This window comes from Mustela putorius, unplaced genomic scaffold (genome assembly GCF_011764305.1).
Source record: "Mustela putorius furo isolate JIRA1106 unplaced genomic scaffold, ASM1176430v1.1 tig00003869_pilon_pilon_pilon, whole genome shotgun sequence".
Taxonomy (NCBI): Eukaryota; Metazoa; Chordata; class Mammalia; order Carnivora; family Mustelidae; genus Mustela; species Mustela putorius.
In genome coordinates, this window is record NW_025422021.1 from 30162521 (window position 1) to 30184905 (window position 22385).

General features: G+C 53.8%; 1 protein-coding gene across 1 annotated transcript in view; it reads left to right on the forward strand.

Annotated features, from left to right (window-relative positions):
* Positions 1 to 3102: 3102 nt before the first annotated feature.
* Positions 3103 to 22385, forward strand: part of LOC101688235 (contactin-associated protein-like 4) — a 56716-nt gene continuing 37433 nt past the window's right edge. Inside the window, exons 1-10 of the mRNA XM_045066826.1 lie at positions 3103 to 3396; positions 3996 to 4177; positions 5474 to 5617; positions 6477 to 6700; positions 8811 to 8833; positions 10901 to 11068; positions 12585 to 12756; positions 15869 to 15975; positions 16915 to 17034; positions 21353 to 21550. Of these exons, the coding sequence (XP_044922761.1) occupies positions 3204 to 3396; positions 3996 to 4177; positions 5474 to 5617; positions 6477 to 6700; positions 8811 to 8833; positions 10901 to 11068; positions 12585 to 12756; positions 15869 to 15975; positions 16915 to 17034; positions 21353 to 21550 (1531 nt within the window). The 5' untranslated portion in view covers positions 3103 to 3203. The remainder of the gene's footprint in view (positions 3397 to 3995; positions 4178 to 5473; positions 5618 to 6476; positions 6701 to 8810; positions 8834 to 10900; positions 11069 to 12584; positions 12757 to 15868; positions 15976 to 16914; positions 17035 to 21352; positions 21551 to 22385) is intronic.

Sequence of the window (22385 nt, forward strand, 5' to 3'; positions counted from 1 at the left end):
GCTATGGTAAGACAAAACTGAACAGTGTGGGAGGGAGACAGACCCACCTTGAGAAGAGCTCAGGAGAACTGATGACGTCTTATGTAATAGGAAGGCTTCTGTGTCTGACGTGGGTGCAGACCATCTGGGGAAGCCAGGCTGTGAGGCCACCGCATGCACACTGTGCTTCCTGACAGTGGCCCGTCCACCCCAGGCATGAGTGCCACCACCAGGAATAGAGGGAGCGTGCAGACTCCATGCAGCCCATCTGGAAGTGGACGTGTGGGCCCTTTCCTGCCACCACCGGCATCGTGATCCTTACAGAGAACAGGATTAGTGCTCTGGGTGCCCCAAGCTGCCGGTGGGCACTCTGTTAGGAGACTTGGGGCAGTTCTCAATCACGCTACTCCACAGCACCCTGGAGAGGGCTTTCTGGCTTCAGGACCCTCCACAAAAATAATTACGTCTAAACCCTATATCAGTTCCCTGGTGTGCTTGCCTAAGTGTGCGCACAGTCATGTGCATGCGTGTGTTTGTGTAAACGTGTGCTTACATGTTCTTGTGCATACCTGTGTGTGTGCTCACGTATTCCTGTGTGTGCACTTTCATGTGCGTTCCTGTGTTTGTGTGCACATGTGCTCACATGTTCTTTGTGTACCTGTGTTTGTGCACATCTGTGCTCACATGTCCCTGTGTTTGTGTACCTGTGTGCTCACATGTCCCTGTGTGTATTACATGCTCATGTGTTCCTGTGTTTGTGTACCTGTGTGCTCACGTTTTCCTTTATTACATACTCTTGTGTTCCTGTGTTTGTGTACATGTGTTCTCACATGTTCCTCGTGTGTGCCTGTGTTTGTGCACACGTGTGCTCACATGCCCCATGTGTGCGTGTGCATGTTCAAGTGTTTCTGTGTTTGTGTGCATACATTTTCCTCATGTATGCCTGTGTTTGTGCACATGTGTGCTCATATGCCCCTGTGTGTACATGCTTATATGTTCCTGTGTTTGTGTACATGTGTGCACAGATGTTCCCATGTGTGTGCTCTCATGTGTACCTGTGTCTGTACATGTGTGTTCACATATTCCTGTGTTTTTGTTCACATGTTTACTCCTCCTTATTTTCTGTTACACCAAGGCTTGTGAACCAGAAAGTCCCTTGTCTGCTGCAGCATGGTTGAGAGGACCCAGAGGGTGGGCACTGGGACTGGCCATGCCTGCTGCAAGCAGCCACCTCAGCCAGCAGCATCCAAGACAATAGGGGCAGGAAGGGGTCTGTGGGCACTGGGTCACAGGTGGGAGTCCATGGGTGAGATCCATGGGTGCTGGTTCATGGGTGTTGGGTCACAGGCAGGGGTCCACAAGCCCTGGGTCATGGGTGGAAGTCTGTGGACTCCTGTGCGAGGCTGGCAGAGAAGTCTGTGCCCTGACCCAAGGATGGGGAAGACGCACAAAGTACTGTTGGAATGCAGGCATGTGCAAGCAGCCCCTGGGATAGGCAGGGCCATGCACTGTCAGCCCAGTACCTGGCTTTTCGTCCATGCTTCTCATTCAGAAGAAGTAACTGGGGAGATAACCCACCTTTAAAACAGAATGAAATATTTACTCATTGTGCACCTGGTAAATGAATTATTTCTAGGTACATTAACAAGATATAAGAAAATAAAACATGAATTTTAAGAAGATATCCTCATAAGATGGGCAAGCATCATTCCAATGGCTTATTTTGCATATGACGTGCCCTTTAAATGACACACACATCTCCATGAAGCCGACAAAGACGACAGGTTTTGAGTTGTGGGGGTTTGCTGCATGCAGATGTTTTCCAGTAAATACGGTAGCATGCTGTAGGGGTAAGACCTCTTCCTTATGATGTTCTTGATGCCACCGTCTTTTCTGGAGCTCACTGCATGCAGTGATTCAGTGAGCAACACAGATAACATAAAAAATGAGTTGCTAGTTAGTAGTTGACAGCTATCAGTGGTTAAGTTTGGGGGGTGGTTAAAGGTTATATCCAGACTTCTGGCTCCATGGACAGCAGCACCCCCAACCCCCAGATTCTTCAAGAGTCTACTGTATTCTTGGTTTTGCCAGAAATAAGGTCCATGAAGGAGTAAGTCTCTCATGTTGTCCTGGAGGAAACTGGCCTTCCATTCAATGTACCTACCAGCCGTCGATGTGCACGGAGCAGCAGGGACCACTGGGTCTGGACACGTGGGGGTTGCAGCCTGAGGGTGGGGTTAAGGTCAAGCCATTATCCTCGGGGTCTCCCAACGGCTACCGTTGCTCCAGATAGGCCCCTCTTGTCTCTTCTGTCGTCCTGTGAGCACACCCTCTGCACAGCCCGCGTTCCGAGGGCTGGAGTCCTTGCTGGGAGGGTTTTTCTGAGATAACTGCTCCTTCTGTGTGAATGGGCTCCCTGAGCACGACCTAGCCCTCGGGCGACCTGGCCCCTGTTCCTGTGTGTACATGGAATATGGAACACGGACACACTTTCTACAGAGCACACGAGCACATGTGCCATTTGGGCCCAACAGCCACTGAGAAGAGCCACAGGCATCTGGCTCAGGAAAGAAGGAGCTTCTTATTCTCTACGGCCCTTTACTGTCTGCCTCACTGCCCTCGCGACCCTATGGTGAGGTGGGACCTCCCTGGCATAGTCGCCTCTAGCAGGGACAGTTCTGCAAAGGGAGCAGGAGTCAGAAAGCAGACCCACTGCCCTGGGAGGCTCTGGTTCCCACCAGCGGATGGGACATGGAAGCCTCCACAGCCTCCGATACTGTGTCTGTGTACTTTTGTGTGTGCTTGTGTGTGTGTACCTGTGTGTGCTTGTGTGTGCACCTGTGTGTGAGCCTGTGCACCTCTGTGTGTGTTCCCTTGTGTATGCCTGTGTGCATGCCTGTATGTGTGCCTCTATGTGTGTGCACCTGTGTGTGAATGCACCTGTATGTGTACCTGTGTGTGCCTCTGTGTGTCTTCCTGTGTGTGCCTCTGTGTGTGTGCCTGTGTGTGCACCTGTGTGTGTGCCTGTGTGCACCTGTGTATACCTCTGTGTGTGTACCTGTGTATGCTTCTGTGTGTGTGCACCTGTGTGTGTGTGCCTTTCTGTGTGTACCTGTGTGTGCCTCTGTGTGTGTGTGCAAGGCCCCACACATTTACATACTTCAGTGAGGAGCAAGCTAATACTTAGAACAACTTTTATCATCTTTCCTGCAGGATCAGACGTGATGGACTTTGATGGAAAAAGTTCTCTGCTTTACAGATTTGTTCAAAGTACCAGGAATCCAGTGAAAGACATCATTTCTTTGAAATTTAAAACAAGGCAGAGTGATGGGCTTCTGTTGCACAGATGGGGCAGAAATGGAGACTTCTTCACCCTGGAATTAGTGAAAGGGAGGCTCCTTCTGATCACCAATTCAGGTAAAGAGATGAGCCAAGGAACTCGATAATCTGAATTCTTAGATTTAATTTGTACCCCAGTATTTTTATACCTAATCTTTTAGCAGGTATTATAGATAAGGGCCTAGACTTACAGATTCTGACTCTCTTTTGCTTTAAAACATATTAAAATGTAGTAACTGTGCCAGGAGGTGGTCACTGGAGCTCTTCATATCCGATAAACACACCTACGTTATGGGACCCAGGGCTTCACAGCCTCACTTTGCACCAGTGACATTTTGGACCAGATAAGTAGCCTCTGCAGGGGCTGCCCTGTGCAGTGGAGGGTGTTTACCAGCATCCCCGCCCTCCACTCACCAGAGGACGGTAGCACAGCTCACACCCACATCCTGGCCTGTGTCCCCTGGGGGAAGAAGCTTCCCCCGGGAGAGCCACTGCCTGGCGGCCATCACAGAACTCGCAGCAAAGAGGGTACTTCCGAGGGATGCACACCTGTAATGAAGGGAAGTGGCCGAGAACAGCCCTGATGGACAGGGTGTCCCAGAGTCAGATGCAGCAGCTTCACGGGGTCAAGGAAGCTTGGTCTGGCAGGACCTAACGATGCCCATTTCCTTGGCCAGGCACTGCTTCACCCTCGCCATCTGGCCCTGGGAGCGTGGCGCTGGGCAGTCTGTTGGACGACCAGCACTGGCACTCGGTGCTCCTCGAGCATGCCCGCCAGCACATGACCCTCTCCGTGGACCGGCACTCCAGGCAGTTCCAGGCATGGGGACAGCTGAGTCACGCAGACCTGGATCCTGAGGTGCAGAGTCTCTGTCAGTCATGGCAGGACGTGGGGTTTGAGGGCAGTGTTGCCTGGACAGAAGGGGGATCCCTGCGAAGAAATGCCCTTTCTCTGCACATGTGGTTAGGGCTTAACCGTGTTGCAAGGGAGCCGCTGTCCTGGGCACCCTCTGAGCCTGACTTGGAGCGTGGCCCACTGTGCTCAGCATGGCCCACGGCACACATCCAGTCCCACTGAGCCGACCTAAGCAATCCCCCTGGCATCCTACCTAGATCCGGAGCTATCAGCTGGACCCTATCTCTCGGTCTCATCCTTCAGCTTCCAAACACACCTAATGTATTCGCAGCCCTTTGCACACATGTACCTAAGTTATACGAAAGTATAACAATTCATGCCATTCTTGTAAGATGTTGTCAGGCTCACGCACTATTAAAAGAAGCTAAACACTAAAGCTAAAATAAAAATGTGTTTAGCAGAAATGGACGATTGGCAGTTCCTGTCCTATATTACATCATTCATGATTTTATTGCCTACACTACGAATTGGCCAAAATAACATTATATTCTATACACAGATGAATGTAAATTCCATCCAGAGATATATAAGCTGGAAAATCATTTTCATTTTCTGCACAGGCTTCCTTTTGCACGGGTTTGGGTTACACGGATCAGATGTCCCTTGCCATGGACACACAGGTGGGACCCTCCCCTCACCTGGCAGCCGGTTTGATGAGCACCCCAAGGAGACCAGTTCAGCTCATACTTTACAGATGGGATGGCTGTCTTGGTCGGCTCCCTGGGACATGGGGAGGTGCCCTTAGGAAGAGCTGTAAGGGAGAGTAGCAACAGGACAGGGAGGGGCTCCTGTGGGGACCCTGGAGGGCCCACCTGCACCTGCCAGCATTAGAGAAGACCCCTTGCGGGGACGAGACTTCCCCAGCACTCCAAGGTGCAGAGCTGATGGTGAGCAGAGGGCCTGGTGCTCTGCTCCAGGGCCCGCGTCCAGGCCACCCTGTACCTGCTGTCCCGTCATGAATATCAGTAAGCCCTTTCCTCCCGAGGGTCCCAGTGAGATGCTGAACCACACTTTCCCCTGATCACAGATGAGGGAGCTCCAGCCTGCCAGACACTAACAGCAAGTAAACCATTTCAGAGTTTCTGCTTAGAAATTCCTTTAAGGTAGTGAACACAACACCCGATTATGCAGAATTGCTTACCTGGGCCTCTTCCTGCTACGCCTCTGAGTGATGAATGTCTTAAGCAAGTTAATGGGAAATGACTAGAGAATATTATTGATGTCATTTTTCTTTCTAAGATCAGCTTCGGAGGGATTTTAGCACCTGGAAAATCTGTGACATTTCAAAGAAAACACTTCGACGGATGTTTAGAAAATATTAATTTTAATGGAGAGGATATCATTGATTTGGCCAAGAAGCACAGACCCCAGATTCTCATCAGGGTAAGAGTCTTCCTGGGGACAGAGGGTGGGGGACTCGGGGGAATGAGGGCCCTTGTGAACCCCTGAGTGACGTCAGGTTAGGGGGATGTGACTCATGTCACAGCCTCATCACCTGAGCAAGAAACACAGACCAAAGCTCACGGAACTTAGAGTTATTGTTTAAATCTGAGACGAAGACCCACGTCTCCCATTAAAACGTCAGCTGGAGATCCCATCTCAGCTTTCCAGAGAGCAAAGGTAGCTGCCTGCAGGGACCAGTCCCCTTGGCAACGGGGGTTTCCTCCGTGAGCGATGGGAGCACGGGCCACCCCACAGGAAACCTGTCCCTCCTGCACCTCGAGTGTGAACACAGCGCTGGCGGTGGGAGCTTGGATACACACATGGATCGATAAGCTGGCATGTTTTCCGTGGCCCTTGAGACATGACAAGGAGGGTCTGTGTGGGGTCTTGGCATCCGAGGCTGAGCCCCGACCGGCCTCCCGGTAGCTGGGTCACGGGAACAAGTGTTCAGGCTTTGGGTCCTTGCCTCCCACCTTCAGTCAAAACACCCGTCTGTGGGCTCTGTCGGCTGTGTGCACTCCCGAGAGGTGAATCTTGTTTCAACGGGCTTCATGGGCTCTGGGCTTTGTCCTGGCTTCGCCCAGAGGTGCACAACATGTGGCCAAGGCCTGCATTGGGCTGAGCAGCTGGTCTGTGTATCTTGGGCCTGGGGCATTGGGTGGGCAGGAAGTCATGCCGGCAGCACCACACCCTGCGATTCCAGCTGGGGGGCCACGGGTCTGGGGGCCACAGTGGGGGACTGGAGTGAGAAGCAGCCCCCCTCCTCCAGGGCCCCCTCAGATCTGCTTCCTGTCCTCAGGGAAACGCCTCCTTCTCCTGCTCTCAGCCGCAGTCTGTGCTGGTCACGTTTCCGACCGCTGGGAGCCGCTTGGTGCTGCCAGGCTCCCCGGCACAGGATGGGGTCTCCATCAGCTTCCAATTCCGGACGTGGAATCAGGCGGGGCTCCTGCTGTCCCGCCAGCACCCTCGCGGCTCCACGGGCTTTGTCCTCACGCTCAGGGACGGAGCCCTCAGACTGGGCCTGTCCCCGTCTCCAGGACACGTGAGGAGTGACATCATGGCAGGTAATCTGTGTCCCCAGGCTGTAGCCGGCATGGCTATGTCGCCGCAGGGCCCATGGGAATTTCACACTCTGATTCAAATGTGACTTTTGCAGTCTGTAACATGCTCGGGGATCTCACACCCAGGTCCCTGTGCCCCATTGCCTTTGGACACAGTCCCTGCCATTCACACCACATGGCACCACAGGCAGACCCCAAGGTGGCCGTCACAGCCCAACCTAGCCACCTGGGGAAGAGGGAGTGCCTGAGAGCACCCACTCCATTCCAGGGAACCCTACGCTGTGCCCTACCCATCAAGCTGACCAGACCCCAGGCTTACGTCCCAGATGCCTCTCCCTGTGCTTCTGCTCTCTGAGGGAACATGGCCACAGGGAGCCTGTTCTTGACCTTTGGTGTTGGTGGAGAGGCAGCTGCCTGCCTATCAGACCTGACGGTGCCCACCAACCTTGACACCCCCAATTGTGCGTTCAGAAATGTGGTGGGTCCCCGGAGGATAGCATGGTCAGAGGAAATACTACATCCTGAGGACACACCTGCCCTCTCTGCTGACCTGCTCCTGCCCCCAGGCAAGGAGCCATTCTGGTTGGACACATACTTTGAGGAGGTTTTCAAGATAAATGCTAGTGTCCTAAAACAATGTTCTTCATGATGCGTGACGGCGGATCGCTCCTGGACTGAGGACAGGAGAGAGGTGGAGCCTGTCTGCTCGCTGCTGCCCATCAGGAATTCAGCTACTTCTGGGTCTGTGGATTGGCATCGGATCTGAGGGCCTCGGGCAGAGGTGGGGACGGGACGGGGACGGACCCCCAGCCTGGCGGTTGGGACCACTGGGTGGTCTGCACACCTTCTCAGGAAGATCCTGTTGGCCTGTGATGAACCACATTTCCTCAGTGGCACTGGCCGCCAGGCACTGAGCATGGACCTGGAGGGCCACTGGACTATCGACATGGTCAGAAGTGGGGCCACAGTGGGCTGGCACAGGAGGTCCCCATGGGTGCCACCCTAGAGGGCCATGTCTGTGTCCATGAGCACACTCCTGGGAGGACCAGGACCCATTGGCCTTCTCCTAACCATTGACCCTCTGCTGATGAGCGGAAAGCAGACTCAGCCCCCTCCGTCCATCCTAGAACCTACCTCAAGAGCCATGCAACATGAAAACAAGCAGAGAGACCCTGGGAAGGTAAATATGAAGCCAGGGCACACACTTCAACACACAGCCTTCGACCCACGTCCCTGAGAAGGTCGGGGCTCCACAACTGCCATTCCCCCCATCGTCTGGAGACAGATGGCCACTTATAGCTTACTGAATGCTAATAGTGGGACAAGCTTGCAAGAGTGAGCTCGCGAGAAAGAAATCACTTACATGCAGTATCTCAGCCGTGAGCTGCCTCAGAGACTCGCTGGCATAGAAAAAAGGTTAATTTTTGTAAGCCACCAGGACCCCATAGTCCATGGGGATCCCATGTGCCCTGAGGAAGCTTCTGTCCTGGCCCAGTTTAAGACTTTCAAAGAAATTGCTTCAGGTCAAGTCCCACGAAGAGCCAGGTCACACTTAACCCCTCAGTTGGTGGATTTAACAAATTGCTGGAAGATTGCGTGTGATAATTGGCATTCAACTCTTACAATCCTGTTTCCATCCAACCCCTGGGGGTGGCCCGAAGCTGGACCCTGCCTCTTGGGGCTCCATGTGGCCCGAAGCTGGACCCTGCCTCCTGGGGCTCCATGTCCCTGCAGGTGCAGCCCCCTGCTGTTGGCCATCCTGGCCCGGGGCTTGGTCCCAGGGATCAGAATGTGGGACATCCAGGAGCTTTGCCTAAGTGACCAGGACAAAACTTCAGCCCCCGGAGGTCCCCTGACACCCACAAAGGGCAGACCCACTGTGCCAGCTACAGCATGGGGCAGCCAGTCCACAACCCCCAAGGGACAGAGGCCCTCAGCCAACAGCCCATGAGGATGACCCTGAGACAACCCCAGAGAGTGGGGCTCTGGTCCCACCTTGTTGAACCCCCGGAGCAGACCCCAACCTGAGCCAGCACCTGCCAGACCACGGGGAAACTAAACTGCAACCAGAGGCACCAGCCAGGTCCAGATCCCCGTGAGGAAACTACCAAACCGGGGTCCACACATTATGTCCTGATAAATAACCAGCGCACACCAAAGCACTGGATGTGGTTATATTCATGACTACAGAAGACAGGCTGTGAATGTGAGCCCAGAATAGACAGCCGGGGTGCAATGAAGTCTCCCCACCCCCTTCATGCCACAGCCGTCCCTGGCCCGTTCTCCTACTAACCCCAGGCCTGCGTCTGGCCCCCACGAGCAGCAACTGACAGCCGGGCACTTTTCCGAGCGCTGCCGGGAGGGTCCGGGACAGCAGTCTTTAATGAGAAGGACATATTTATTTAGAAGTCATTGTAAGTCAAACTTTTCTGTTAAGGAAGGGTGGCTTTTCCCCTTGGTTACCAGATATTTAGGCTGTCCAATGTCCCTTAAGGTCCTCACCTGGAGTCAAGGTGAACTTGTGCTGGACGTGAAGCTGAATTAGGTCCCAATTTGAAAATGTGTTTGAATAGAACACAATTGGGTCATATTTTCAACATGCTTTCCAACTGTGTAAATTTTCATCTTGAGTTGTTTACAAATACTAGTTCCACCGGCTAGAGGTCAGAAAGACTTCTGTAGGCCACAAAATGTTCTCTCACTCTGTCCCTTTCGAATGTCAAATGTGTGGGACCACAAAACAGCCCCTGGGGAATCTTAGCTTCACTGGCTGCTGAAATGTTTAGCTAGGTGCCTTTTCTGGCCGTGCTGTGTTTAATCTCTGGGCTGAACCCTGGACAACCCAAATGGACTTTCCTTTTCCATTTTAAAAAATCGGTGGAAAAAGAAAACACACACAGAGATTTAAAAGCAAAATCCAGATGCTTGACTTCCAATAAGAAACTGGAAATCTGGTAACCCCAAGAGACCAATGCTCCTGCATGGGGTCCAGCTGCCAACTCAGCCAGGCCTAGGGATGAGGGGCTCCCGGCTGATGGGGAGAATCAGAGTCACAACGCCAACCATCCTACCCAGAGCCTCAGCAGAGGCAGGCCCATGATGTTGGAAACACCCCATGTGACCCTGGGACCAGACCAACCACCACCCAGGACAAGTCCCTCAGCCCCTCCTCCACTCAGCATCCCTTCCACGGGAGCCCCCTGATCTTGCCGGGTGGGGTGGTCGGGGTCACAGCCCCCCATGCGGCACTCCATTTAACATGAGCAGCCTGGAAACAGACAGGTCTGTAACGCAGGGAGCTTCTGACCCCATATCAGAGGGTATTTGGAGACCAAATATCCCCTCCCACAGCTTGGCCATGGTGGGGGTAGGGGTTGGCCATTATGATGTGTCCCCCGCAGAGACTTTGATTCTTACGTGAAGGGTATGAGTAGCGGAAAAACAACATCCGACTTTTAAAAGCAAAATCCAGATGCTTGACTTCCAATAAGAAACTGGAAATCTGGTAACCCCAAGAGACCATCTGTTCCAAAATTTAGAGAACAGGTACTCTTCCATTTTTTTCCCCCAAAGGGTAAATCACATGGAGGGGGCAGGAAGGTGTCCACTCCAGGGGTTGCAGGGGTCCTGGAGGGACTGGGTTCCTCCACCCCCACTCCAGGTCCCTGTTCGTGTGGGACTCAGAAGTTTATGTCACTCTCTGAAGCACCATGAGATTTGTGATTCACGGGGATCTTTCGCTGATCTCCATTCCCATGTGCTGGACTGAATGATGGGCAGTGGTTCACAGGGATTTCTAGCTGATCTCTATTCCCAGGTGCTGGACTGAATGATGGGCAGTGGCTCACAGGGATTTCTAGCTGACCTCTATTCCCAGGTGCTGGACTGAATGATGAGCAGTGGTTCATGGGGATCCCTAGCTGAACTCTATTCCCAGGTGCTGGACTGAATGACAGGCAGAGATTCACAAGGGTCTCTCACTTATTTCCCTTCCCTCAGTGTTCGACTGAATGACAGGCAGTGATTCACGGGGATCTCTAGTTGATCTCCTTTTCCCAGGTGTTTACTAAATGATGGGCAGTGGTTCCACGGAGGTCTCTAGCTGATCTCCGTTCCCCAGGTGCGGGACTGAGTGATGGGCAGTGGTTCATGGGGTCTCTAGCTGATCTCCATTCCCCAGGTGCGGGACTGAATGACGGGCAGTGGCATTCGGTCTCCCTCACAGCCCGGAGGAACCAGCTGAGTGTGGTGGTGGACCAGGTTGGGGTTTCGGCGGTTCACACAGCATTGCCTCTAGAGACCCACGCAGATGGTTCCTATCACTTTGGAGGTGAGTGACAGGGCTGCAACCCCACTAGCTGGCACCCACCTGATTTCTGCCTCCCTTGCCCCTGTCCTGTGTCTGATGTGACTTTTTTCTACATGTGGCAGATTCCCTGAGAGCTTGGCAGGTGTGATGGACTGTACTGTTTCCTCAGCAACCGTGCTGAGGCATAATTTATGTAAACATGTGAGAGTTATTAGGACCCTTGTCATTAGAATGTCCTTTTCCAGCTGTATGTGTGAGAGTCTTAGTCTTGATCACCCCCTTCCAGAGAGACTCCCCAGTTTCCTTTCCCTGCTGTCCCTCTGGTCCCAGGCACTCTTGGGTCACAGGAATCCCTGGTGAGGCTTGGAGAGGCCAGTGGGTTAGGGTGGCCCCAAGGGTGAGCATCAGCGAGGCTGGTCCTTCTGGCCCTAGGCAGCTCCCAGCCAGCCATTACGGGGACAGGGTACCATTTGCCATGTTAGAATTCTACCAGTGGGTTTGCTGTCTACTTCTCCCTCAGACCAAACCTTCCTTGTGGGGTGGCTGCTGGCATACAACTCCGAATTTTCCCATTATGCCTGCTAGACGATTCTGGATGCCCAGTCCCCTCTGCCTAGTGGAATCCCATGTGGTTCCACTCAGCTGATGGCATGCAGCTCTGGGGGACCGGGTGGGAGCCCAGGCCCACGCTCTCCTCTGGGAGGGCTTACTGGCACAGGGCACTGGTCCCCGAGGAACAGCGCCCAGAGCAGGACTCGGGCAGGGGGCACAGACAGCTTTCCTGGGCACTTTGAGGGCAGAGTCCCTAGGCGTGCCCCTAGCAGGTGCACGGTTGGGGCTGGCCTACTGGTGGAAAGAACCAGAGACCTATTTCCTCACACCTGGCATAGACTTCAAGGCCATTGTTTGGATGACGCGTTTGCTGTCACACAGACTCAGACGTTCATGATACTAAGATGTTCTTATAGAAGATTAATCTTTGATTACATGTTTGACCAAGTTGCCCTGTACAAATCCAATTGCCATAGAAAACCAATCCATGTCCCTTACTCTGTGGAGGCTGGCTTTCAGGACAAGCCAGCTGGAACAGGCCCCACACCTGGGGCTGCACATTGCTTCCAGAAGACGGGCAGGTGCCCCATCACCTTCCGGCCAAAGACCGTCTTTCCAACACTGCGATTTCGGTAATTTGTCCTTAAATAACACAATCTATTCCTTCATTTCTAATTTTAAACCCATGTGCATTTAAATTGTTTTGTTTATGATGCATAACATCAGAAGGAGCTAATGCTGTCTAGCCTGCTGTGGGAAAGACCCAACTCCAAGTTCAGCCTGAACTGTAGACGCTGTTTTTCACCCAAATCCCACTTCAGTGTCACCCACCCTTGCCAACCTAGAATCTCTGTCCCCAAGTGAGCACAAGTACAAGGGGATCCCCACGCCAGAAGCCCGAGACAGGGACAAGCCGCCCTCCTCCCGGACGGGACGGCTGGTGCTGACCCCGCCCCTCTCTGTATTCCCACCTCTGAGCCATCAGGGTGCCTTTCTTCTGGCTCCGGGTCTGACTGTGAGGCCTCACTGGCCGGATTCCAGGGCTGTCTGAGGCTCATCTCCATTAACGCCCAGGAGGTGGACCTGATCTCCGTGCAGCGGGGCGTGCTGGGGAACTTCAGCAGCCTGGACATAGACTCCTGCGGCATCCGAGACAGGTGAGCGACTCGCACGCCCTGTGCTTGGGCCTGTGATGGCTGATCACAGGCGCCCACAGGTGGGTGCGCATCCTCTCCCTCCGGGTCCTGGTATCCCCCTCGTACCCCTTTCCCTCGCTGCTCACGGGGAGTCCAGCAAAGCGAGAAGACTGTGTTTGTAACTGTGTACAACCCCTTCCTCGGCACGATGGGATTTGGGAGGAAGGAGCTTTCTCTCGGCGGCTATTCTCCGGTGTTCACAAGCGTCTTCATCCAGAGCACGCCGTGTAGACACCGTGGCGATGTCCACGGCGAGAGGGTCCATAGCATGTTCCTGGACAGCAGGAATCATGATCGTCAGGTGCAGGAGACCAGAATCCTGCTGTGGTCAGGGCGGGGTGTCCAGGGGCAGGGGGGAGCCAAACTGCCCCAGGTCCGCAGGGGCTGCAGGGACAGGCCTGCCACGGGGACAGGTTGTTAGGACCCAGGAAGGGAGGAGCAGCCCCCTGAGGACCAGGGGTGACCTCAGAGGTGTGTCTGGGGAGGAGAAACAAGGAAAATGCAGGAAGTAGGCAAGGGAGGAAGAAGGTCGCTGTCACGGAGGCGGGAAAGCCAGACTCTAACACGGGGGGGATTTGGGGAGACAGGCCGGCCAGCGTTTTCGTCCTGAAAATGCTGACATATTTTTGGATAAATGCTACAGGCTGAGAAACCCCTTCTTCCCTTGCATGAGCAACTCTGTCTGAATTCACGTGCACCTATTCTGTCTCTTCGCAGCTTAGTCCCGTTTCAGTCTTTGTTGTATAATGATCAGAGTTCAGTGGGAGCATCACAAAAGTCATTGTCACCTGCAGGACACAGGGGCGCCTGGGCAGCTCAGTCCAACTCTTGGTTTCAGCTCAGGTTATGGCCTCAGGAGCTTCACTCAGCGGGGAACCTGCTGGAGATTGTCTCTCTCCCTTTGCCCCCAATCCTCCTCTCTAAAATAAATAGAAAAATCTTAAAATAATAACAGCAGGGGCACCTGGGTGGCTCAGTGGGTTAAAGCCTCTGCCTTCGGCTCAGGTCATGATCCCAGGATCCTGGGATCGAGCCCCACATCGGCCTTTCTGCTCAGCAGGGGTCTGCTTCCTCCTCTCTCTCTCTGCCTGCCTCTCTGCCTACTTGTGATCTCTGTCTGTCAAATAAATAAATAATAATCTTTTTAAAAAAAAATAATAATAATAACAGCAACACACGTCCCCACCAGTGAGTGACTCACTCTCTCAGACGTGCTTTCCCCACATGCTCATTCCACTCATGGTGGGGGAATGACCCTTCTCTGGCAAAGGGGGACGGTGGCCAGTACACCAGCAGCCTCACTGCTGGGTTAACAGGCCTTCAGTGAAATGCCGCATCCGGTGTAGGGCACAGGCACCCAGGGCACCTGGCCTGTGGGCTCGCACACCCCCAGATCCATACTTGGCGGATGGGCCACTGGGGGGTATAGCTGCCAACAGAAAGGGGGCCTGGGGCGACTGAACATGGTTCCGGCGTCCCTGTCCGCTGCTACCTCGGCTCTTGGGAAATTTCTCTAACATGCAGCTTTTAACAAGCAATCAACGGGGACCAGTTTGTGCATAAAACGCTTATAGTAAGAGCAGGTTTTTAACACAAACACAGAAACATGTCATCTGACATATAAAGGTTCTTTGTCACATATGCCAGTTTACAGAAAGATCGGGTTGCAGTCAGGGCTTAAACTAGAACTTCGTCTAAGGCTGCAGAGAGGATACAAAAGTCACAGGATGACTGCACCCTTACACGCGGTGCCCCTGGATGGCGCTCTGCTTTGGTACCCTTCAGCTTTGACAGTGTCTCTTGTACCCCTGTCTGTACTCCGACTGGGAAGAGCTGGGCACTCATGTGTGTGAAGCTGTCTGTTGCACATGTCTGTTCCCGTGTGCGTGAATGCATTTCTTATTGGTCGCTGGTCCCTGCTGACCTGGAAGGACAGTCTGCCTTCACTTCCAGCTTGAGGGACATATGGGTTCCGTCCAATGTCAGACTGTGACCATGAAGTTGCTGTGAGGCTCAGGAGAGGCTCAGACACCAGTCCATCTGAGGTCCACTTCCACTGTCCTTGAGGGGACTGGCCGGACAGGGTTCAGGACAGACCCAGGTTTGGGAGTGTGAAGCCCCTTGCCCAGGGTGATGGTGCAGCGTCCAGCCCCCCAGCAGCACAAGGGGGACCCCGGTCCCTGCAGGTCCCCGCCACCACTCACTCAGGTCACTCTTCCATGCACAGCCTGAGAAGAGGCACGTGGATGCCTCTCCGTGGTCTGGGTCTGACGCCTCGCTGCATCTAACCTGCAGAATCGTCTCCTCGAGTCCTCTGCATGCTTTTTAGGGTGTGTTTGTTTCCTTATTGAGTTTTGAGAGTCCTTTATCAGATAAAGGCTCTTTCTCAGCTTTGTCTTCTTACTCTCTGAACAACATCTTTTGAAGAACACAAGCTCTTGCTTTACACAAAGTCAAATGTACCCTTTCTTTTCTTTTTTATGGATCTTGCCTTTGATATCTTACTTATAAAGTCCTTGAGGGGCTCCTGGCTGGCTCTGCCGGTGGAGCCTATGACTTCTGATCTCGGGGTCATGAGTTTTAGCCCCACACTGGGTGCAGAGATTACTTAAATAAACAAAACTTGAAGAAAATGAAAGTCTTTGAGTAATCTGAGGTCAGGAGGGTTTTCTGCTATGGTTATTCGGAGAAGTAGGTGAGCTGAGACAGAAGCCCTGTGAGCGGGTGGCCCCTCCCTAGTCTCTCCTTGTTTTCCATTCTTTCTCTCAAAATGCTCCATGTGGCCACAGTCCGTCACGACACAGTGTCACCGTTGGCTTCTGCAAGCGACTTCGGTCCCCAGCCACACGCAGCACCCACGTGTTGCTACTGTGGCAGGAAGCGGGCTTCTCCAGTGGATAGGGGAGCACACGTGTCAGTCCGATGAGTCAAGGTTCATCAGCCCGGGTCTGGTCGCTTGGTCATCATGGGCTGGGGGTGGCCGCTGTCCACTCCTCTATGTTCCCGCATGTCGACTAGCAGGACCATGTCTCCCGAAGACCAGGGGTCCCACGGAGCCCTCCTCTCCTCCCAGGTGTTTGCCCAACCGCTGTGAGCATGGCGGCAGATGCTCCCAGACCTGGACGGCCTTCCACTGCAACTGCTCCGGCACGGGCTACACGGGCGCCACATGCCGCCAGCGTGAGTGCTCTCCCCGCCCCCACCCCTCCTCTCACAACGGGGCCTGGGTTTTAGGAATGTGACCCACTGAAAGTCCAGGGTCTGATCCTCGGGGCGTAGGTGGGGCCAGGACCCAGTCTCACAAAGACACGGGGTGAGGGGGAGACAAAGATCAAGAAGGGCTCCAGGTATCCCACCTTCACATGCTGTCTCTGAGTTGCCCATGGGGGAGGGGAGAGAAGGTTCTGGAACCAGAGTCCAGTGCCCAACGGGAGGAGGAGCCCCCATGGCCCTATCTCCTCTCATCCATCCCCCACCGACACAGCAGGTGCCTGGTGGCTGTGCTTCAATGGACTGATGTTTCTAGTTCGACTCTTACAAGTAACTGTCCGTCCTCAGGTGATAAGTGAGCCGCCAGACCCCCCTGAGTGGGTGTCACCATTGTTCTCCCCAGCAGAGGGAACGCTGGCAGGTCCCCAGTCACCCGCTGGTGAGGTCGCTCTGAGACACGGCCAGAGGGAATCTGACTCGCTCAGTCACCCCCTGCTCTTAATCAGTGTGGGAGGGGAGAGGCGTGGGGACACATTCACGAAGAACAAAGGTTCACGTGTTCTAGTAACGTCTGCCAACAGGTGACATCCAGGCAGACACTTGAGGTCTGGTTCCTGGTGATGGGACAGTGCATCAAATTCTGCACTGGGCCAGGAAATCGTATTTGCCTGTAGGGGCTCACCAGCAGTACAGGTTTGATTGCTGCACACTTTTCTTCTCCTTCCTTCATTACCTATCACACACATGCCTTTCAACAATCATTCTGCATTTTCAGATTTGGTCACGTTTCCTCCCAGGGGGTGACTGTTTGCTATGGGGCCGAACGTGGGGTTTCCCTCACCTCCTCCTTGGAAATGTAGGACTCTCCCTCCACCCCATTTCCGGTGACTGACTGGTAGTTCTCCCCAGCCCTCTACGAGCAGTCCTGCGAGGCTTACAAGCACAGGGGCGAGTCCTTGGGGAGATACTACGTGGACCCGGACGGCAGTGGACCCCTGCAGCCCTTCCCTGTGTTCTGCAACATGACAGGTGAGTCAGCAATTTCAACTCCTATTAAACATGAAAGCACAGCCGGTAAGTAGATCTGTACCTGGTTAGCAGCTTTATTAGGGTGCCCTTGTAAGAGTAGTTATTCAACAAAAGTATTTGATATAAATCTTTAAAAAATAGCTCAGAAGTAAAAATTCATTATTATGTCATTATCAGGCATGTATTCTATGGAACATTTAATAATATAATTTTGTCTATTAAATCCTAAAACAAAAGATTTTTCGAGACTTATCTGATTGAACTAATGGATGTGCAAGTCAAAAGCATTTTCACTTGTTTTTTCTTAAAGATTTTACTTATTATAGAGAGACAGAGGGCATAAGTGTTGGGGAGGAGAGAATCTGCAGCAGGACCCCCCACCCCACCAAGCACAGAGCCCACTGCAAGGTGCAGTCCCCGACCCTGAGATCATGACCTGACCCAGAATCAAGTGTGGGATGCTGAGCTGAGCCCCCTGACTCTGCCTTGTCACTATATTGCCGTAAAAGTTGTGAGGGTTTCCACAGGACAGGTGACGGCCTCTGAGTCCATGTGGACAGGCAGCGTGTGCTGTTGAGTTCTTGGTTTCCTCTCAGACACGGGCGGCCTAGCTCTCTAATGGCTGCGTCTGTTTCTCTGACTGCGGCCACAGCCCCGTGTCTCGTCCACACTGGAGTCCACGCCTCCGCCCCTCGGCCCACACCACCCTGAGGCCCTCATGCCCCAGAAGGGACACCTTCCACACTGCCATCTCTGCCTTCCAGTGGGACATTAGCTCCCGTCTCTAGACGGGACTGCCTCCTCTTTAAATGTTCTACCTTGTTAAGTTTCAGTTAATCCAGATTCTGTGCACAAGGCTGGACACTGTCCCCCAAGATTTCACGTCCCCCCGGAACCTGCAAATGGGACTGGGTTTGGAAATGAGGTTTCCACAGATGAGGTCCAGCTGAGCGGCGGTCCCAGCGCAAAAGCTGGTGTCTGGATGAGGGAAACATGGACACGGGAGGGGAGGGGCCGTGTGAGGCCAGCCCACATTCCCACGACACCACTGGCTCTGCAGGAGGACACGGTCCCCCACCCCCTCCCTCAGGCTCTGGGCTCTGGGTATCAGTGAATCGCCCCAGATGCTGGAAGCCTTCAGGCTTCATGCTGGGTTTCAACAGTGGGTGAAGACAGCACACCCTGTTGCAAATTCCCTGAGAAGAGAACCATATCTGGATAGATTTTTTTTTTTTTATGATATTTGAATAGTTTAAAACCATGCCCATGAAATTTTTGATTTTCTGGCTCTTCAATTCTCAAGACAAAATCTGGCTATTGCTGCCTTTAAGCAAAGACTTGCTCAAATGTGAACCAGGCAGGTCTCCCTCCAGAGGGTGTGGAGCGTCTGGGATGCAGCACGTGTGCAGGCGGGACAAAAGCCCTCCCACAGCTGCCCAGACTGTCAGGGCCGGTGCTAACACAGGTCCGTGCCTGACAGACCGCTCAGCCCGGCAAACACTAAGGGCTAGTCTGAGGCCAGTGTCTGGGGACCCCTAGTGCCTGGGGCAAACATCTCCTCTGGATGTCTGCTGCCTGAGGCGGTGCGTGGCCACACAGTCCCTGCTGCCCTTAGCATTCTGGGCAGACCACGCACCCTGTTCCAGGAGCCGTTCTTGGGTGGGTGACAGCATGCTGCCTCGGGGGGAGGCCTGGTCCCAGCTCGTCAGCCCAGCACATGCTCCTGGGGGGCCCAACACCAGACTGTGGGTGACACAATGGTATGTGACTGACGACAGGGCTTCAACCCCAGGAGAGTGGGGATGCATCCTCATGTGTGTGTGCAGGCATGTGTGTGTGTGTGTGCAGGTGTGTGTATGTATGTCATATGTGTGCAGGCATGTGTGTGGGCGTGCATGTAATGTGTGTGCAGGTGTGTGTGTGTGTGTGCTTGAGACTCAGAGTGGCACTGAGGCAGGGCCACAGACCTACCCCCACCTCCTTGGTCCTGGGAGTCATGTATCCCCTCTGTGCTGGGAACAGTGCAGCAGGAGACGGGGACCTGAAGTCCATGTTAGGGCTGAGAGTCGTTATGGCTCTGAGGACGTCCAGGGTCATCCTTGGGGCGGGTGGAGCCTTGAAAGCCCTGGGAGTGGTCTCGGGAGATGCTGCACCGGGACCCCCTCTCCTGGGCTCTGGGTGTCTGCCTTCCCAGGGGCAGCAATGTTACCGTGTCCCTCATCCCTGAAAACAGGGTCAGGGGCCAAAGGCTCATGTTTCATTCAAGGGAAAGAAAACTGACGTGTTTGTGATGCTCACAAAATCTGCCAAAATCGTAATGGGAATCGGGCTATTTGGGAAGAAGGACCAGGAAGACAGCAGAGGGAAGCTGCATCCCTGGGGCTCCTCACAGGCAGCAGCTGGAGGGCAGCCAGGGTGGGAGCAGAAGCCCCCCGTTCCCCCAGCATGTGTGCCCAGCAGTGTCAACAGAGGAACATGTCTCCAACACACCTGGTGAGTGACGGAGGCCTGTGTGACCCACCCAGGACAGAACACGGGTGGGGGCCACAGGCCATGGGCTCCTCATCTCCTGGGCACCGCTGGCTCATCACCACAAAAGAGGCATGGGCCACTGCCTCCCATCCGTGAGGACGTTCAGTGCAGATGGGATGTCTTCTCGGTACCTATGAGGACCACGTGATGCCCTCGGGTCTCTGAGGCCCATTTCCATGCTGGAAACATCTATGTTTCTCAGTTTCCTCCTGGGGATGCAGGCCCTGCCCAGCAGCTGTGCCGTGCTCCAATCTGGTTTGGTTTGGATTCACCTGCTGTGTGAACTCTGCCATCTGTGCTCTGATGTGTCATCAGGTCAGAGGAAGCATTCGAGTCAGAAACTGGAGCGTCTCATGGTAGAGTGAGTGTTGGGTTTCAGTCCAGATGAATCCAGCCCCGCATGGAACCAATGTGCCCCTCTGTTCCCCAGCCGTGTCCAGAGGGCAGCCCACAATTCCACGTCACACAGGCTTCAGGATCCACCGTCACATGTGGACTCCAGTGTGACCCATCCCCAGCGACCCCAGGTCCATCCCCACGAGAACGTGGAGGCCCATGGCAGGTGACCCACACCCCCAGCCCACTCACTCCTGGGCTCCTGCAGCTTCAGAGCAGCAAAAGTCCTGAAGAAATGAGCCGCTCCAACTCTGGGATGTGCCCCCACAGTCCACACAGCAGGAAGCTCACACAGGACTCCCTGGTCAAGCTGTTCCATGGCCTGAAGTCCTCGTCTGATGCACACTGACAGCCACGGGCCGTGGATGTAGCTCGGGCAGGAATTCCAGACACACAGGATCGACAGGGGCCACACAAAGTAGCAAACCAACAGAACCGGGTCCATATGGCTGCTTTTCAGGCCTCTTAATTGGACACATACCAACAAAAAAGGGACAATTTAACCAATTCCTTCTCAGAGATGATGCTGAGTGACTGAACCACACAGAGAGAGTCCCAGCAATGGAATTAGAAGAATCGATGTCCCCTTGGACACCAGTATTCAGCATGCAAGATTCATATTCCAGCCACTGGGCCTGGTAGACAGAGGTGCCCCAGGTAGACAGACGTGCCCCCAGGAAGACAGAGGTATCCCCGGAAGACAGAGGCATCCCAGGTAGACAGAGGTGCCCCAGGTAGACAGATGTGACCCAGGTAGACAGAGGTGTCCCAGGTAGACCGAGGTGTCCCAGGTAGACTGAGGTGTCCCAGGTAGGCAGATGTGTCCCAGGAAAACAGAGGTGTCCCAGGTAGACAGAAGTGGCCAGGGCTCATGGCACTGTCAAGGCCAGGGCATCTCGTCCTACAGAGCAGGGTCAGGTGTGGATCCAGGAATGCCACTTCTGCATTCCTCTCAAGTCTGAATGGAGCAGGTGTGTGACGCCCCAGTGACCTGCAGAGAGCCCTCAGGTCAGAGCACATGAGAGGAGCACGGGCTGCTGATGATGTCGGGCTCATTCTCCAGCGAAGAAAAGAGTATTGTTCTAGTAGAAAAGCCATCGTTTGCCTTGCATTACTTTAAATTATTAGAGAAATTTAATAACGCAGTTATACGTCTTTTCTCTCCCATGAATGTTGTCTGGCTAAAAATCCAGAAACACCCACTTTCACTACAGGATCAGCTCAGACATAACTGACACACATCATCACAGGAAGACCACTCTCTCCCATGATTTAAGGGTCAGAGTCCCATTTGTGTTGCCTCTGCATCGGCCCACTAGAAGGCCACTGGCAGTGCTGAGTGTCCCGCTCAGTGATGCTCCTCTCCTTTCTCTCTTGCTCCACCCGTGAGACGTCCCGTGGACCGTCGTGCAGCACAACAGCTCAGCCCTCACCAGGGTCAAGGGCGCAGACCAGAACAACCCCCACTGGGCAGTGTTCCAGTACGAGGCCAGCCTGGAGCAGCTGCGGGCCATCATCGCCCGTGCCAGGCACTGCCAGCAGATGCTGGAGTTCCACTGCAGGAGGTCTCGGCTCCGGGACCCACAAGGTAGGTGCCCACAATGTGCACAGGTCAGCAGCCTCTGCCAGCCCCTGCCTGGCCCCTGCCAGCCCCTGCCAGCCCCACCTCCCTTGCTGAGGCATAGGTGGAAGCAGCATGGAGTGCAGGTCTGGCTTGATCCAGGGGAAGATGCTTCCCTTTCTCCCTCATACCCAGACTGCTTCTCAATGCTGCGTTGGGCTGTGCCTTCCTTCCTTCTGATTACCTCACTGAGGCGCTGTTTCTTGTGTCTTCCTGGTCCTCACTGCTCTTCTCCTGCTCTGGCCTTGATTTTTCAAACCATCTACTGCTTCACTCTTTATGAAGGCATATGTCTTCCCGGACATGGCTTCCACCATGCATGTTCCTACTTGGGATACTCTCAGGCCCTCTGCACACCACCTTCAGGGTCCCAGGACCAAACTCCACACTGGCTCCTCAGCTCCCAGTTTCCCAGTGTGGATGCAGGGAGTGGAGACCACACAGCATTTATGACACAAGCTCATATTTGAATTTTGCAAATCAATCCTCTTTTCATCCATGAGGAAAATGGTAGGAAAGTGTATATAGCCTCAGATTAAAGCTAGTTCTCCTGAGAAAGAGCAGTTGCTGGTTGAAGGGAAGAATGACCAAGGGCTCCTGCTGGAGGGCCGGGCTCTCCCAGGCAGAACCCTCTACCTCCCCCAGTCTCCATAGTACTTACCAATTTGAAAATGCAACCAGAGGCCCTTGGTGTTCTGACAACCTTTGGAGAGTCACTGTTGGTGGGAGAGAGAAGGGATATAGAAAACACACTTAGAAGTCGCAGCCCGGTGATGTCATTTCTCCTTGGTTTGAAAGCACA